Source organism: Scleropages formosus, chromosome 1, assembly GCF_900964775.1.
Source record: "Scleropages formosus chromosome 1, fSclFor1.1, whole genome shotgun sequence".
In the NCBI taxonomy this organism is placed as follows: Eukaryota; Metazoa; Chordata; class Actinopteri; order Osteoglossiformes; family Osteoglossidae; genus Scleropages; species Scleropages formosus.
The window spans coordinates 7219416-7234800 of record NC_041806.1 but is presented as its reverse complement, the minus strand read 5'-3'; the positions used below and the strand labels follow the sequence as shown (position 1 = coordinate 7234800).

At 40.4% G+C, this 15385-nt stretch overlaps 2 protein-coding genes across 2 annotated transcripts in view; both read left to right on the top strand.

Moving 5' to 3' along the window:
- LOC108930446 (acid-sensing ion channel 1-like) overlaps positions 1 to 6352 on the top strand; it is a 28294-nt gene extending 21942 nt beyond the window's left edge. The window contains exons 3-11 of the mRNA XM_018745685.1: positions 994 to 1141; positions 1594 to 1721; positions 1905 to 2055; positions 2281 to 2337; positions 2665 to 2818; positions 2972 to 3063; positions 3541 to 3620; positions 3711 to 3812; positions 5972 to 6352. Of these exons, the coding sequence (XP_018601201.1) occupies positions 994 to 1141; positions 1594 to 1721; positions 1905 to 2055; positions 2281 to 2337; positions 2665 to 2818; positions 2972 to 3063; positions 3541 to 3620; positions 3711 to 3812; positions 5972 to 6067 (1008 nt within the window). The 3' untranslated portion in view covers positions 6068 to 6352. The remainder of the gene's footprint in view (positions 1 to 993; positions 1142 to 1593; positions 1722 to 1904; positions 2056 to 2280; positions 2338 to 2664; positions 2819 to 2971; positions 3064 to 3540; positions 3621 to 3710; positions 3813 to 5971) is intronic.
- A 1722-nt stretch (positions 6353 to 8074) lies between these two features.
- Positions 8075 to 14868, top strand: LOC108930436 (SWI/SNF-related matrix-associated actin-dependent regulator of chromatin subfamily D member 1-like). The gene is made up of 13 exons (XM_018745674.2): positions 8075 to 8267; positions 9422 to 9603; positions 9752 to 9794; positions 10083 to 10205; positions 10290 to 10412; positions 10706 to 10822; positions 11467 to 11568; positions 12003 to 12164; positions 12257 to 12354; positions 12481 to 12616; positions 12878 to 13000; positions 13374 to 13475; positions 13752 to 14868. Exons 1-13 carry the CDS (start codon positions 8094 to 8096, stop codon positions 13803 to 13805), a joined length of 1539 nt encoding a protein of 512 aa, XP_018601190.1. The 5' UTR covers positions 8075 to 8093; the 3' UTR covers positions 13806 to 14868.
- The last annotated feature ends 517 nt before the right edge of the window (positions 14869 to 15385 follow it).

Genomic DNA, 15385 nt, shown 5'->3' with positions numbered 1-15385 from the left:
ATTGCAGGGTTCTTAGTGGACATGATCACGCTGGTCTCTTTGGACTCTTTTGTGCTTTAGGAAGTGCATTCACGGTGGAGAGAAATTTGTCAAAGGCTGAGGGAACTAAAATTAGGTACTGTCTGAAAATTGAATCGAAGATACTTTTCATGTAGTGTAGCCCTTTAATTATTAATTTGCTCTGTTAACTCATTGAAACTGACTTAGCAAAGCACATCTGCTTGAACAGGTTTTTATGCAATTTCAGTTTGCTAGCTAAAACTAGATATTCATAGAAAACATCATTGGGTGCAATTGCCCCTCTGAGGCCCACCAGCTGATTATTATTATTATTATTATTTCTTTCCTTATTTATTTTAATTTTTACTGAATTTCTAATCCTTTTTCTCCCAGTTAATCTGAAGCCGGCTACTTGGTACTTATACCTCTCTCTTGAAATTCAAACGCATGCCAGCTTGGAAGGGATGAACCCGCCATCCGCCTCTTCACATCATCTTCACTTCTTAACATTCTGTTTTCTTGATGAGGTAGCTATAGGTGGTATCATGACAGACCCAAGAGAACATTTACCACTTTGTGTTTCCTAGTCGTCTTCCTCATGGACGACTATCGTAGCAAGACTTGGACTTAAAAGTATGTCCCCGCTGTTGAGATCACTGAAATTTAGTGATGTGTCACTGGTGAGGCAGCAGAACCAGTTTCATTTCCAAACCTTTCAGAGACATTTAAGTGTTCATTAGATTTATAGTCCAGAGAGTGAAAAGTGGAGCTCAATTCTCGGCGTAATATCTTGGGTAGTGTGTCTTTATGACTTAGAACATTAGAAAGAAGAAAAAGAGCATTTTCTAACAAACTGATATAAATGGATTTGTTTGGAACTGCTTCACTGAAATGTGTTTTGATGGTCATGTCTCGGCAGCCTACACCTGGCACAGCTGTGTGCTTTGGCTCTGAGCCCCTTTTCCTTTCCTTCTGTCTTGCTTCTCTCATCAGGTGTTCACACGATATGGGAAGTGTTACACATTCAACTCGGGCCAAGGACGCCCGCGGCTTCTGTCTGTGAAAGGCGGGATTGGCAATGGCCTGGAGGTTATGTTGGACATTCAGCAGGATGAGTACCTCCCAGTTTGGGGAGAGACTGGTGAGAACATGAGAACAGCCTTTAACGTAAATTGCTGTACTTTCTTTTGTTTTCTATCATGTCTCACATACAGCACGTTTCCACTCTTCATGGTACATAATTATTCTTACAAGTCAGCTTCATCTTGGATGTTTTCCACCTTTTGAGGTTGTTTCCAACCTGTTGAGCAGCCTGCTGCTGGATGCCACAGTAAAATCGCTTTCACTGCTCTGTCATGTGTTCACTCCTTCATTCACTTTAAACTCCCAGTTCATCACTTAATATGTGCTCATGTAACACTTCACATATAACCTGTGTGTATGACTGTCTTTTTGTCTCTGCATTTGATGTTCTGATCAGAACACTGGACAGGGCTGATGGTTCTTCACCAACGCTTCCATTAGAAATGCAACTAACAGAATTAGGCTGCTAATTGCAAATATGGATTTTTCTCTCTCCTTTTTCTGGCACAGATGAGACGTCATTTGAGGCTGGAATCAAGGTGCAGATCCACAGTCAGGATGAGCCACCTTTCATTGACCAGCTGGGCTTCGGTGTGGCACCTGGATTCCAGACATTTGTATCTTGCCAGGAGCAGCGGGTATGGCAGGGCTGTTTCAGCGCAAGGCACATGATGTATAAAAAAACCTGAGAATATGATGCTGAAATGAACCTACATACCCATTAGGTTCCTGTATAAATGGTTAGTTTCAGCTGTACTGCAGTGTCCAGAAGGGGATGTTTGTATGTATATTTCTGAGTAAGGTCCGTGTACATTCCCCAGCTTGTGTATCTCCCTCCTCCCTGGGGCGACTGCAGGACTACACCCATGAATTCAGACTTCTTTGACACTTACAGCATCACAGCTTGCCGCATCGACTGTGAAACACGCTACCTGGTGGAAAATTGCAACTGTCGCATGGTGCACATGCCGGGTTAGTATCGCTGTCACCTTCAGCTGCAGGAAAGTGTTCAGAGGGGTGCTCATTTCTCAGTTTCACTTAACGAACACTCATCCTAGAAAGTAACTTTTGAATATCATGAAGAATTGGTCAATCCTGCCAGTATAAACAAGGGGTAATGTCAATCACCATGAATTCTTTCATGTCTAAGGTGTTTTTTACTGCACATATTGTTACCTTTACTTTGTTTTCCTGAAGGAGATGCCCCCTACTGCAGCCCGGAGCTGTACAGAGAATGTGCTGACCCAGCACTGGGTAGGAACCAGGACCTGTTGGGTCTGCCTGAACCCGCATTGCTCAAGATTTCAGATATTTAGACTTATAGTGTGGCACGATTGGTATCTTCTGAAATATCTTAGCACAGAAATTCATTTTTCAAACATACAAGCAATGTTCAGTAATTGTACAACATGTTATTTTTAACTTTAAACCTGTAAATTGTCCATTCATAATGTTGATTCTTCACTAATTAGCTAACAAAGTGTGATGTGTGCCATAAAAGGTACAGGTACTTTAATGCCTGCCAACCTCTTCTTTGGCCCTTCACTGATCATGATTCTGTCTTCCTGTTTGTGCCCACAGACTTTCTGGTGGAGAGGGACAATGATTACTGTGTGTGTGAGACACCCTGTAACACAACACGCTACAGCAAAGAGCTGTCCTTTGTGAGGATCCCCAGCAAGGCTTCTGCCAAGTATCTTGCTAAAAAGTTCAATAAATCACAGCAGTACATTTCGTGAGTACCTTCAAGTGTGTTTGCTATCTTGGTGAGTGTATGGGGGTGGAGGGCACGAAGAGTCCAAGCCAGACATTATTTAGACTGAACCCAGATGTAGTGAATTTAAACCTCAACTGTGAGTCCTGAATGTGCTTTCTCTTCCGTCTACAGCGATAATATTCTTGTGTTGGATATATTCTTCGAGGCCTTGAACTACGAGACCATAGAGCAAAAGAAAGCCTATGAAGTTGCTGGGCTGCTAGGTACGGTGACAAAGTATCTGTTAATGTGACTAAGAGTTAATAAAGAGTTTTCTTTTATTGCCTAAAAAATTTGAAAATGTAAAACAAACTTTGTAATAAAGATAATTTCTGATAATGGCTTTGAGGCTATATGTAAACCTATTATTATTATGATTAGCTGTAAATTGACTTAAGAGTCTGTTTTAGTCTAGAATGCCCAGGAGGGGTGGGCAGCCACTGGCACTTGGATCCCAAGAGGTTTTCTTTTCTCCCTTGACTTTCATTTGGGAGTTTTTTCTTCCTTTCCTCTGTGGCCAGTAGGCATACTTACAGCTTTAATAACTGCATGGATAATGTATTTTCTGTAGTATATAGCCAACTATCTTATTTATTTGTCTAATCCCTTTGTTCAGTGCTCTATAAAATAAATGGAATTCAACTGAATAGAATGCGATCACTCTTTTGAATCCCCACACTGGTATTTTGTTTTTTTCTCAGGTGACATTGGTGGACAGATGGGCCTGTTTATAGGAGCCAGTATTTTGACCATCCTGGAACTCTTTGACTATCTGTATGAGGTACGACATTTCGTTTTGCTCATACTGCAGAGTTTGCTGACTTTCTCTTGAGTTTGTACTTTGTGATGGGACCAAAATGTCCTTCTGCAGGTGATGAAGTACAAGCTATGCCTCCACTCCCAGAAGAAGCAGGAGCGCAGTGACAACAATGAAAGAGGAGCAGTGTTGAGCCTGGAAGATGTAAAGCGTCATGTTAGTAACTATCACTGAATTTCCAAGAGGAATAATGATAGAAAAGACTGAGCCTTACTTGGACCTGGCAGAGTGGGGCTTTGTTCCAAATTGCATATATTCATACTTTGCATACTTCAAAGTATGACTCAAACATTTTCCAAGTTTCAAAACTCAAGTATGAAAAACAAAGCACGTTTCAAAATGCCAAGATGCATACTTTGTTTTCATTGATGCATGCTTCACTGGCGGTATGAAATATAATATAGTGGAGTTTGCTTATGAATGTATGTAGCTTAAGTACTTTGGTTTCTTTAATATCCGCATATGGAGAGCAGAAGTGCACAGTATGCAGGTATGTGCTTTGGAACACAGCTGGTGACAGCAAGAGCGGGTAAGAGAGAGTGACAGATTTAGGTAGTAGAGGAAAAGAGAAAACAGGGATAAGATCGACAGGGATAAGAAGAGGAAAATTTGTGTAGTGACAGTGGTCTGGGACCAAAATAAACATTGTGGTTTTTCAATGCATACGTGACTGTCCTACCGATAATACATCACAGGGACTGCTTTTAGAACAACTCTCCATATGAAGTATATTTTTGGGTCATGTCATTTTATGATGTACATTATTTTTTTTGTACAACACTTTGGGTCCAATGCTGTCTCTTAACTTGTAAGGAATAATTCCACATTAATAAAAATGCAAACAGAGAAAAATAAAGGTTACTGTACTGTAAGTAGTGTAAATCCAAACCTTAAAATCTTTGAAACACAATTGTGTTCTCACCATCCTTCCATTTTGCCCTCACCAATAACAGAAGTACATTTGGTGCAGTGAAAAAGATTCCATTAAATCACTTACAAGGGAAGATGGAAATGTTGTTGAAGAGGCATTTTTTGCTTTGCTTGGACGTTTTCTTGCTGTTTTAGTGCAGTTAGTATAAGAGAAAAGCTTGGGGACCTTGCATGTGTCTTCATATCTTGGAAAGGTATACTGCAAAGCAATGGCATTGAGGAGCTGCTGTGAGAAACGTATGGAAAATTATTGTTACCTTATTTCCGGGCTCAGAGAGTAAATGACTTCTGAAAGTTTTGTAAAATGAAAGCTCAGTGACTACTTCCACAAATCACCTACTTTATTGGTTCACTGTACCAGCATAGTACTAGCTAGACATTTCGGTGTCATCTGGTAGCTCAATGAGTACAAATAAAGAACTAAATTGGACACAAAATCTTGAGTTGATTGGTATGTAGTTGAAAACCAGGTTTGAAACTCTGTTGTTCCCTCACACAGCTGGAAACTCTTAGCACGTTATTGTTTTATTTTGCATAAATTGTTACTGACAGCAGCCTAAAAAAGTTAGTCCCATTTCCTTAGCGTTGCATTCGCCCTAAAATGATTTCCCTTTGGTGTTCTTCCCAGTCATATTACACAAATGAAATATTTAATTTTCCTTGTATGTCATAAAGCTGTGACAAGATCATGTTTCCATACAAAAGATTAACTATTTAAATAGTCCTTCAGAAATAGCATTCCATTTAAACACATGTACTGTTTGATTCTTCATGTTTTTGTCAAATGCCATTTTTACTGTAATATTTTGATACTGCATTTTTGTAAGTAATATTTCATGGATTGTAAATTACCTTGCATAACAATGCCTGCTAAATTACTTGTTATTAATAAAGCTCAAATACCATAACTAAGGTATGAGATCCATGTCTCTCAGTTTTCGTGATTCTTTCTCATTTCTTCATCTGTTCTTTGTAAACATCTCCATTGCTAAAACTTATTATGTCTGTGTTCAACATTAGACAAGTTTGTAATGAAACCTCTGACTACAGGATCTCTGAAGGCTGATGGATGAATTTTGCGTAACTATAACCATTCAAAGGCCTTTATACGATAGTATAACCGATTCCATCTCAGTGCAGGTCTGGGGAAAGTGACTACATTTTTACTATCTGAATCACAAAATAATGTATTTCCTTTATTCTTTTGGTTGCTGACATGGAAAACTCCCATTTATCAGTTAGGTACTCATTTTATTTCATCCTACCTTTACTACAATTTTTCTTTTACTCCACACACTTTTACTTGTTGTGCTTCATTATCTCTGTGCCTTTTTTACGTCCTTTTTTTCCGCTCATATGTTACCGTCTTCTCTCTCCCAACTCAGAACCCCAGTGAGAATTATGGCCCTCCACCCACATATCCCACCAACATGCTACCTCTCCACCCAGGGCAGAGCTGCTTTGAGGACTTCAGCTGCTGAGCCAGACACAAAGGACCTAAGAAACAGTACCATGCCATGTGCTTTCAAACTGAACAACACGAACAAGGACACCCCTCAACTCGGATAAGACTGCTTTAGGCATTAAATACAATGAAGTATTAAATTGAACACAATAACATCAATTCTAACAAGGTAGATTTAAATTCTGCTGTTTTTGGGAACATGACTCTTGAAGGTGCTGCCCCAGAAAAAGACTTTAAAACTTGATCATTATGGTAAATCTCAAAGGCTTGTCTGCCAGCTCTGGCAGCAGAGTCATTACCAGAGCCCCAAAACTCCAATATGACAACACTTGCTTGCCTGACTGTCTTAGATGACAGAAAACCAGTACTTTGCCCATGTTACCATAGCAACATGTGGAGCTGTAGTAACTACTTCTAGAACTTTGAAATGCTATGTCTATGTATAAGGTTGTTTTTCCAGCAAGTTAAAACAAATTAGGTGTTCAAAGTAGAGGGAGATGAGTGGGCGAGAGACTGGATTAGGATGTGTGCATTAAATCTCCAGATCTCACTGCTTAAAAGCATGGTCAGCTGCAATTTACTGTCTAGCTTTTTGACTGTGTTCAAACTTGCAAGATTCATTCAGCAATTTGCTCATCCATCTTTTTCCACAATGCTGTAAAAACTATGTCGCCATCTTTGTTTTCAACTAACAATCACGGTTTAAATCTGGGGAATAAAGCATGTGATTACTCTTGTCTTATGTTTATTTATAAAATATGGATTGTTGCAGTAGCAGTGGCTTGACCTGAATACACATCAGTGTAAATATTTTTCAAAGAGGCCAAGTAATGCAAGTTCTAATTTATAACAGGAATTTATGATCCCTATGCAATTTTCTCTTCCCCTCCTCACAACAGTCCAACTGGGACCAAGTGACCATACAGTAAAAATCAATTTATTATTAAATGTCACTATTTGCAAAAGTGTCACAGTGCTTAAAAATATACAGGATTCAATAAAGCCACATAATAAGCAGCAAACAATATTAACTAATATTGTAAATATTAATAATAATTAATATTAGAAACAACAACACATTAACACTAACGTATGGACTTATCAGCAGGTGGTTGACCATAAATTGAAATTAATAAGAGCAGTCGTGCTTTCAAAAGTTGTTTCCAGTTAATTCACATTAAGGTGATTATAACTTGTTTCAAAAAGTATGGATTTATATAATGTAATATTGTATATACTCCGTGGTTGAGGTTTAAACGTTGCTGATTGGTCGGGACTGGGGGCAAGTAGCGCGAGGAGGGCTTCTTCAGGAGACAGTTCTCCTCAGAGCCCTATAAACCTGCTTTAAAGTATTATCATTCTCCGTCTAGTGCCAGCATTGCAATAAACCAACATCCACCGTGTCGAAGCCTGTATTTACGTTAATAACATATTTCAGGTGCGGTCACAGACATGGAGAGCTGTAGGCTGCCTGTTATCCTGCAGTTTTCTGACTCTTGAGTCTCCAGATGAGGTGGCGCTCAAACACACGGAGGTCGTTTGTATTATTTCCAACTCAATCGAATGCGATTTTGGTGGAATCACAGCGACAGAACGCCGGAGTAATTTCACAAGCGCATTTCGCACACATAGCAGACCTATTATTATACGAACAGTTTCCAAAGATATTCAATTTTCAGGGCACAACTTCGTTTATAAATGAAAATTCCATTTGGTTCACGGCAGCTCACACGACACTCTAGACTTACGGGTATACGGCTTAGAATTCAAAAACTGTATTACCGATGAAGTAAGAAATAGGAAAATTACAAATGAATGCTTACAAAAAATAGCTAAAAACGCTTCATTATATGACAAATATCGTTCTTTCAAAGAACAATATAATAGTAATAATAATATATTATTATATTTGCGTATTATTATTATTAGATCAAAATGACTTGCTAAGCGTGTATTAAGCAAATAGTATGCAGCGTTAATCGAACTCTCGCTCGCAGCTCTCGCGATATTTGAAGCTCCCCGGTGTGTGCACAGTGGAGAAGATGGCTGCTCGTGGTGGTCTACAAGCAGCCCCTGCAGGAGGGATGAACTCCGGGCCTCAGAGCTGTGCTGTGCCGCCGGGCATGGGGCCTGGAGCTCCTGCTGGAAGGATGGGTCCTTCGTCCGCAGCACAAAACCACCTGTATCGTTGTCCCGTGCCCGGGCCTGGATACCCGGTAGGACCAGCAGTGTCACGGGACTATCGAGAACAAAAGAGTGCGCAGCGCGAGGGGAGGGATATTATTCAGTTACTGTGACTGAGGGAAACTGTGAGGGACACTCTGAGGTAAACCAGTGTAACTATGAGGGATACTGAGGTAAACCAGTGGCAGTGTAACTATGAGGGACACTGACTCTGAGGTACCAGTATATAACTGACATTGAGGTAAACCAATATCTGTGAGGACAATCTGAGGTAAACCATCTGTGAGGGACAATCTGAGGTAAACCAATATAATATCTATGAGGGACAAAACTGAGGTAAACCAATATATCTATGACTCTGAGGGACAATTTGAGGTAAAGAGGATCGTGGACACTGAAGTAAACTGGGGTACGCTGTCAAGAAAATTATGAGGAACACAGCATTCTGTTCACTTTTCAGCTCCAAGTGTCAATGCAGCTCTATACAATCTGCACAGAAATGCTCTTTGCACTTTGCTGCCTGCACCTTCCTGCTGACCAAGCATTCGTGACTAGGAATTTGGTTATTCGCGAAAGTTAAAATTAATGGCAATTTCCATGTTGCTTTTGTGCTCAGTATTAGGAAAACAAATTTTCCCTGCTGTATTACCTGTGTCGTTTTAACTATTACTGTTGTCCTTTACTTTTGCTATTAGTTATTTAATAGACACTTCTCTCCAAAGTGATGTACACTGATAACTGTATATTATTTAAGTGACACATTTAACCTTGGTGGCGTACAGTGTTAGATACTGTGCTAGACTTACAGCACTCGTTCACCCACCTGTACAGCAGAGCAGTGTAACACACACAGACACAAGGGGCAGTTTAACATCATTGGACTGTAGGAGAAAACTGGAGCACTTGCAGAAAACGCATGTGAACACATGAGCACACAAACTCCACACACACTACACTTTGGACTTAGCCAATAGGCTGAGGAGCTGTAAGGCACTAGTGCTGCCTACTGTTCCACCGTGCCATGGGTTGTGCTGGAGGTATAGTTATTAAACATTCCAGTCTCATAGATAAGGATTTCTTTTGTAAATGTGTTTTTGACCGTCTTGTTTTTAGAAAGTGCCTTTAACATGCTGCTAAAAGATGGACTGCAGCTTCATTACTGTCTGTTCCTCACCCCTCTTGGCAGAGACCAGGTGTCCCCCCTGGAAGCCGAACGGTGCCACAGGGCCCGGCCATGGGACCACCGAGCTATGGAGCCAGCCCAGTATCTCGGCCTGGTATGCCTCTTGTAGATCCAGTCCGCAAGAGACCAGCTCCTCCACAGATACAGCAGGTTCAACAGCCGGCTGCCCAGAGCCGCCACCAGCAGTAAGGGCTGATCTTCCAGAACACCCTTCCTTACGCGCTGGCTCCTAAAGCCATTTGTTAACATGATCAGCATCGTTTTCAGTAGTTCCTCTATGTGTCTGTACTTTACATCTTCAACTGAGTAAGTGGTCATCCTCTATCTCCACAGTACTAAAAAGAAGAAAATCGCAGATAAAATTCTACCTCAGAGGGTGAGTATGCACCATGGGTCAGTCTTGTTGTAGAGACGGTAGTATTTATACAATACATTAGTTGTTCACTCCAGGATTGTTTTTGTTATGCTTTGGTGGCCCCCATTGGGTATTAAACCTGATAGAAGGCCATAAAGACCTTCAGAGCTGTTTCACAGTTGATATATAGTTGGTAGGATATATTTCTGAAGGTCCCAATGAGCACATCTAGGAGACTGTAAAGGTATTTATTTTAGCCCAAGTTCTTATTACATGATTCTGGACCCATGGTTTTCCTCACCCCCTCAGATCAGAGACCTTGTCCCGGAGTCCCAGGCCTACATGGATCTGCTTGTGTTTGAGCGAAAACTCGACCAGACAATCATGCGGAAAAGGCTGGATATTCAGGAAGCGCTCAAGAGACCTATCAAGGTATGAGATTTTCAGATTCTTGCATCTTCTAAAACATATGCACGTGATGTGGGTCTGTCAGTAATTCAGGTAATTCCCCCCCAGCAAAAAAGGAAACTCCGTATCTTTATATCAAACACTTTCAACCCATCGAAGCCTGATGCAGAGGATGGTGAGGGAGCAGTTGCATCATGGGAGCTCCGTGTGGAAGGCCGGCTGTTGGAGGATGTGAGTGGCCTGTGGAGCTTTCTGGTTTTTGTTCCACCCCCAGGCATGTAAAAGCTGATGGAATTTTTTGATTGATTGTGATATTGAAGTATTCACAGAGACTTTGTATTTGTTAGTTCTGCGAATGTGTATTTGCAGGTTTTTCTGTTGTGTGTATATAGGTATGTTTTAAGTCAAGGCAATTACAAGTACAGTACACTGAACAGAAATCTTCTGTTCTGTTTTTATTTGTAAATCTTCAATGATCTATATGTGTAATGGCATTGAGTTGAATTTGTGTTGTGCTGTTGTAGACTGGTGTGTCAAAGTATGAAGCCACGAAGCAGAAGAGGAAGTTCTCTTCATTCTTTAAGTCACTGGTGATTGAGCTTGACAAGGACTTGTATGGTCCTGACAACCACTTGGTGGAGGTATAATTTGTTTGCAAAATTATTCAAACCCTGACTAAGGCCGCATTTACATTTATTAATTTAGCAGACACTTTTCTCCAAAACAATTTACAATATTAAGCGACATACAATTTTTCTCCCATTTATGTAGCTGGGTAATTTTACAGGAGCAATTTAGGGTAAGTACCTTGCTCAGGGGTACAACAGCTGGAGGTGAGATTTTAACCAACCACCTTTGCATCCAATGGCAGCAGCTCTAACCATTACACTACTAGCCGTCCCCCAGATATCATCAGTGTGTCTAATAGGCATTGGAAGTTGATGCATTTTCATTTATATGTAGATTTTCTTTCAGGAAGAAATTTTAAGAAATTATAAACATGCTGTCCCTAAAAAGCCAAATTTTCCATTTTGGTGGGTCAGAGTAGTCTTAGTTCTCTATCATATTACTGAGTGTTCAGGAGAGGCAAAGGCTGAATTAACACTAATTATGACCCGTATTGCTACAGTGAGATGAGTTTGACTACAGAGATTTTTTTTTTTTTTTTTTTTTCTTTTCTTTTTCCTGACATTCTTGAAGTCTCTGTTTCATTGTGTTTTCTTCAAAATATGTTTTCTATCAGTTTAATAGTATTGGTGCAGTAAATTCCTTTCTCCTTCCCCAGTGGCACAGGACAGCCACCACTCAAGAGACAGATGGGTTCCAGGTGAAGCGACCAGGTGACGTTAATGTTCGCTGTACTGTGCTGCTTATGCTCGATTACCAGGTAACGGAATATCATCAAATAGATTTACTGATATTGTGTGTAAAAAAGTAAATATTTATTCATAAATTATGAAGATGTAGGGTTATTAGCAAAAATACAGATTTACTGGCATTTTGAGGAATACCTGGGAAACTTTTAAAAAAAAAAAAAAAAGTTGTGCGTAGATATGATAGAGTAGCAGGTAGTGCTGAAGTTTCACATTGTCTGGAAGGTGCGAGAGAACACAAGTTCGATCTGTCTGTGTGGAGTTTGTATGTTTTCCCTGTGTTTGCCTTGCTTTCCTTCTACAGTGCAAAGACATGCGCTTGGTGCCTTTGCAATGGCAGCCTGAGCGAATTTTCCTAATGTTGTTTAATACAATGTTGTTGTTGTTGTTGTTGTTACATTGAGCTTATGTCTGAAATTCCCAGACTCACTTCCCCTGTACCTTTCAGCCCCCACAATTTAAACTGGACCCTCGTCTTGCTCGAGTATTGGGAATCCACACACAGACTCGGCCGGTGATCATCCAGGCACTTTGGCAGTACGTGAAGACCCACAAGCTGCAGGACCCTCATGAGCGTGAGTTAATCAACTGTGACAAGTACCTCCAGCAGGTGTGTCTGTGACTCCATACATTGTACCATTACTTCACTGATAACCGAACCATATCTTTGAGGGGGAATAATACTTTTACACATTTCTTAAGATATTTGAGACCCAACGGATGAAGTTTTCGGAGATTCCCCAGCGCCTGCATGCCCTGCTGATGCCCCCTGAACCAATAATCATTAATCACATAATCAGGTGACAACCAATGACCTTAACATCATTCTACACTTCTGTCAAGTGGCAGCTTTTGAGTCGGTGCTTGTCAAATCCACGGTACAATACTCACAACTCTCCCTGGTCTTTAACTGTTTCTTTTTGCAGTGTAGACCCCAATGACCAGAAGAAAACTGCCTGCTATGATATTGATGTAGAGGTGGATGATACTCTGAAAACACAAATGAACTCATTCCTACTGTCTACAGCCAGCCAGCAGGAGATAGCCAATCTGGACCACAAGGTATAAGCTGTTGCATTCACACCATTTATTGTTCAGCACTTGTTCACTATTGGTTGTCCTCCCTTTAGTAATGTTTATGTTGTACCCTGGACTCCTGTTTCTGATGATCAGTGTTGCTTCAGAAGTGTTGGCATCTGAATAGAGTGCATGTGAATATGTGAACAGTGGTTCACAATATCCAGTAAGATGGCCACATTAAGCAGTAGTAGTGAGCACTGTAACCTAGCACTTGTGTGCGCTGACCTTCTTCTTTGGTATCAGATCCACGAGACAATCGAAACCATCAGCCAGCTAAAGACACAGAGGGAGTTCATGCTGAGCTTTGCACGGGATCCCCAGGGCTTCATAAATGACTGGCTACAGTCCCAGTGCAGGGACTTGAAGGTGGGGTGCTTTGGTGCTACAGTTAGAATTGATGGGTGACTGGGGTGCTTTCGCTTCACTCAATGCTGTACATGTAATCTGCACAAAAGGTTTGTCCTAAAAAGTCAGTTTAAGACCCGATCTGTTCAGAATTTTTAGCCAGCTGTGTCCAGAGTTCATCCCTGTCACTTTATGAAACACCGCTTGCAGTTTCATATGGTACACTGTCAAGCAGGTAGACACAATTTTGTTTCATCATACTACACCACTTTTTGATCTTAAAGGGCATTTTTTGCATTTTAGTGAGCTGTCTTTGTTGCTTATGATATCATACTCTGCAAAAAAATATGGAATGAGAGTTGTCAAAGTATGTGGTATCCTGTGTAAATGACAGACAATGACTGACGTAGTGGGAAACCCTGAGGAGGAGAGGATGGCCGAGTTTTACTTCCAGCCATGGGCCCAGGAGGCCGTTTGTCGCTATTTCTATTCTAAGGTAAACCCTGTGTCGGATTCGCACAGCTTTTGCATCATATTTCAATATATCTGGCTGATGTAGTTTGAAGCTCATAATGTGAATAAATTATGACCTATTATACCAAGATCTTGAGATACTGACTACTACTGGATTGCCTCCTTTTATTGTTTCATGTGTGTCTCTGGTTAAGCTCATGTTCTGATATACATGTGTTGGTGTTTTATTAGGTATTGCATTTTGTCTCCTGGAATGAAAGAGGACAATGTTTCTAGGTTCTTCTGCCTCTTACTACAGGTGCAGCAGAGGAGACAGGAGCTGGAGCAGGCACTTGGGATCAGAAACACATAAATTCTTGGAGCACTAGACCAAGAGATGGCAAAGGGCATTTAGAAGACACTAACCTCCAAGTGCTGGAATTCCACTAGTGGGGACAGAACCAAACTTCATCACTTTTCCTGTCAGCAGAAAACAGCATTCTGTGGTTCACATACATCCTACCACCTCCGAATGATTGAATTTATTTATTTATTTGTCTTGCCTTTTATCTCACCCCCAACCAGGTCTGCCTGTGACCCCTTTGAGTCATTGAACTTTTTTCCCTCTCAACTAAAAATCCCTTTTAAACTGCCTTTGTGCTGTAAGCATAGTTGCTTTGTTTATGTGGCTACTGTTTGTGATGATGCAACTATATTTTTTTCTTATGCAGTGGTTGTGTTCTCCTTTTCACATGTCCAGCCCTTATTACAAACTGACACTCCAGCAGTAAGTTATACTTTATACAATATATAGAGAAATAATTATTGCAAGTTTGGAAAATTGCCTTCCATTTTCAATTTGTAGGGTTTAGAGAAGTTCTCACTTACTGATCCTGCTTATTACTTAAGGGTTTGTGTGTTATAGGTTTGTGCAAAGCTTTTTGTCTAGTTTTACTGGACCTTTAAAGAGGTTTAGAATGTAGCCACCCATATGAAGATATGATTGCTAATGTGTTTAGGATGGAGTGGTTCTGCACAGGGACTGTAAGTTCTTTTAACAGTTTTTATGAACATTTTCTAAAATCTAGTTTTGGGAGCTGGTTCATTTAATAGAATGAAAGTGTTCTTTATAATTCAGTTCAGGTGTCTCTTCCTAACATTGCAGTGTTTATCATTAGGAGGTTTATATTATAACTTTTGTATGGAAATGCCATAGAAGAACAGCTGATGAAGGAAACGAGTTACTGAAACATGTAGAGTGTTTGGGTGAATATTAACAGTTTTAGAACAACTGTTTGCACATTAAACTCATTCCATTTTTCCAGCCTCAGTAAAACTCCTGTAGATTTTCTTTAGCTTAGTTTTAAGATTTCACCAGATGACTGAATCTCTGTACGGTTAAATGGAAATGTTTACTTCCCTCACACATTTCTTGATGGATGCTTTCTGTATATTTTAAAGTTTAATAAAGATATTCTTTACTAAACAGCAATGTTTTTTGAAGAAATATTGTTGTCACTTATGACCTTCAGCAGTATTAAGTAAAATCACATAGAAAAAAGAAGGGAAAAATAGGGTTTTAACTGTATGGACTATAAACTGTAGAGATCTTATGGAGCTGCTAGTATTGTGGGCTGGTTGTGCAGATCTCCAGGAGTCCAGTCCACATAGTAGGTTTTCACCAAGCTTATTTGACAATGCAGATGTGATACCCAGGAGTAGCCTTCTACAATGTCATTTTTAAATTAGGTGAACAGTAAATCATTTGTGCAACTTTTCTCAGTTCCGACATACTGTATTCAGTTATCACCCTGACTACAATCAGTGGACAGTATAAGTAACCTCTGGTCCAGTGGGGGGACAGGTCTAGACCCACCTCAACAGCTGATAGGCATGAGACAAGATACACCCTGGATGGGATGCCAGTCCTTTGCAGGGCAATTTGGAGTCACT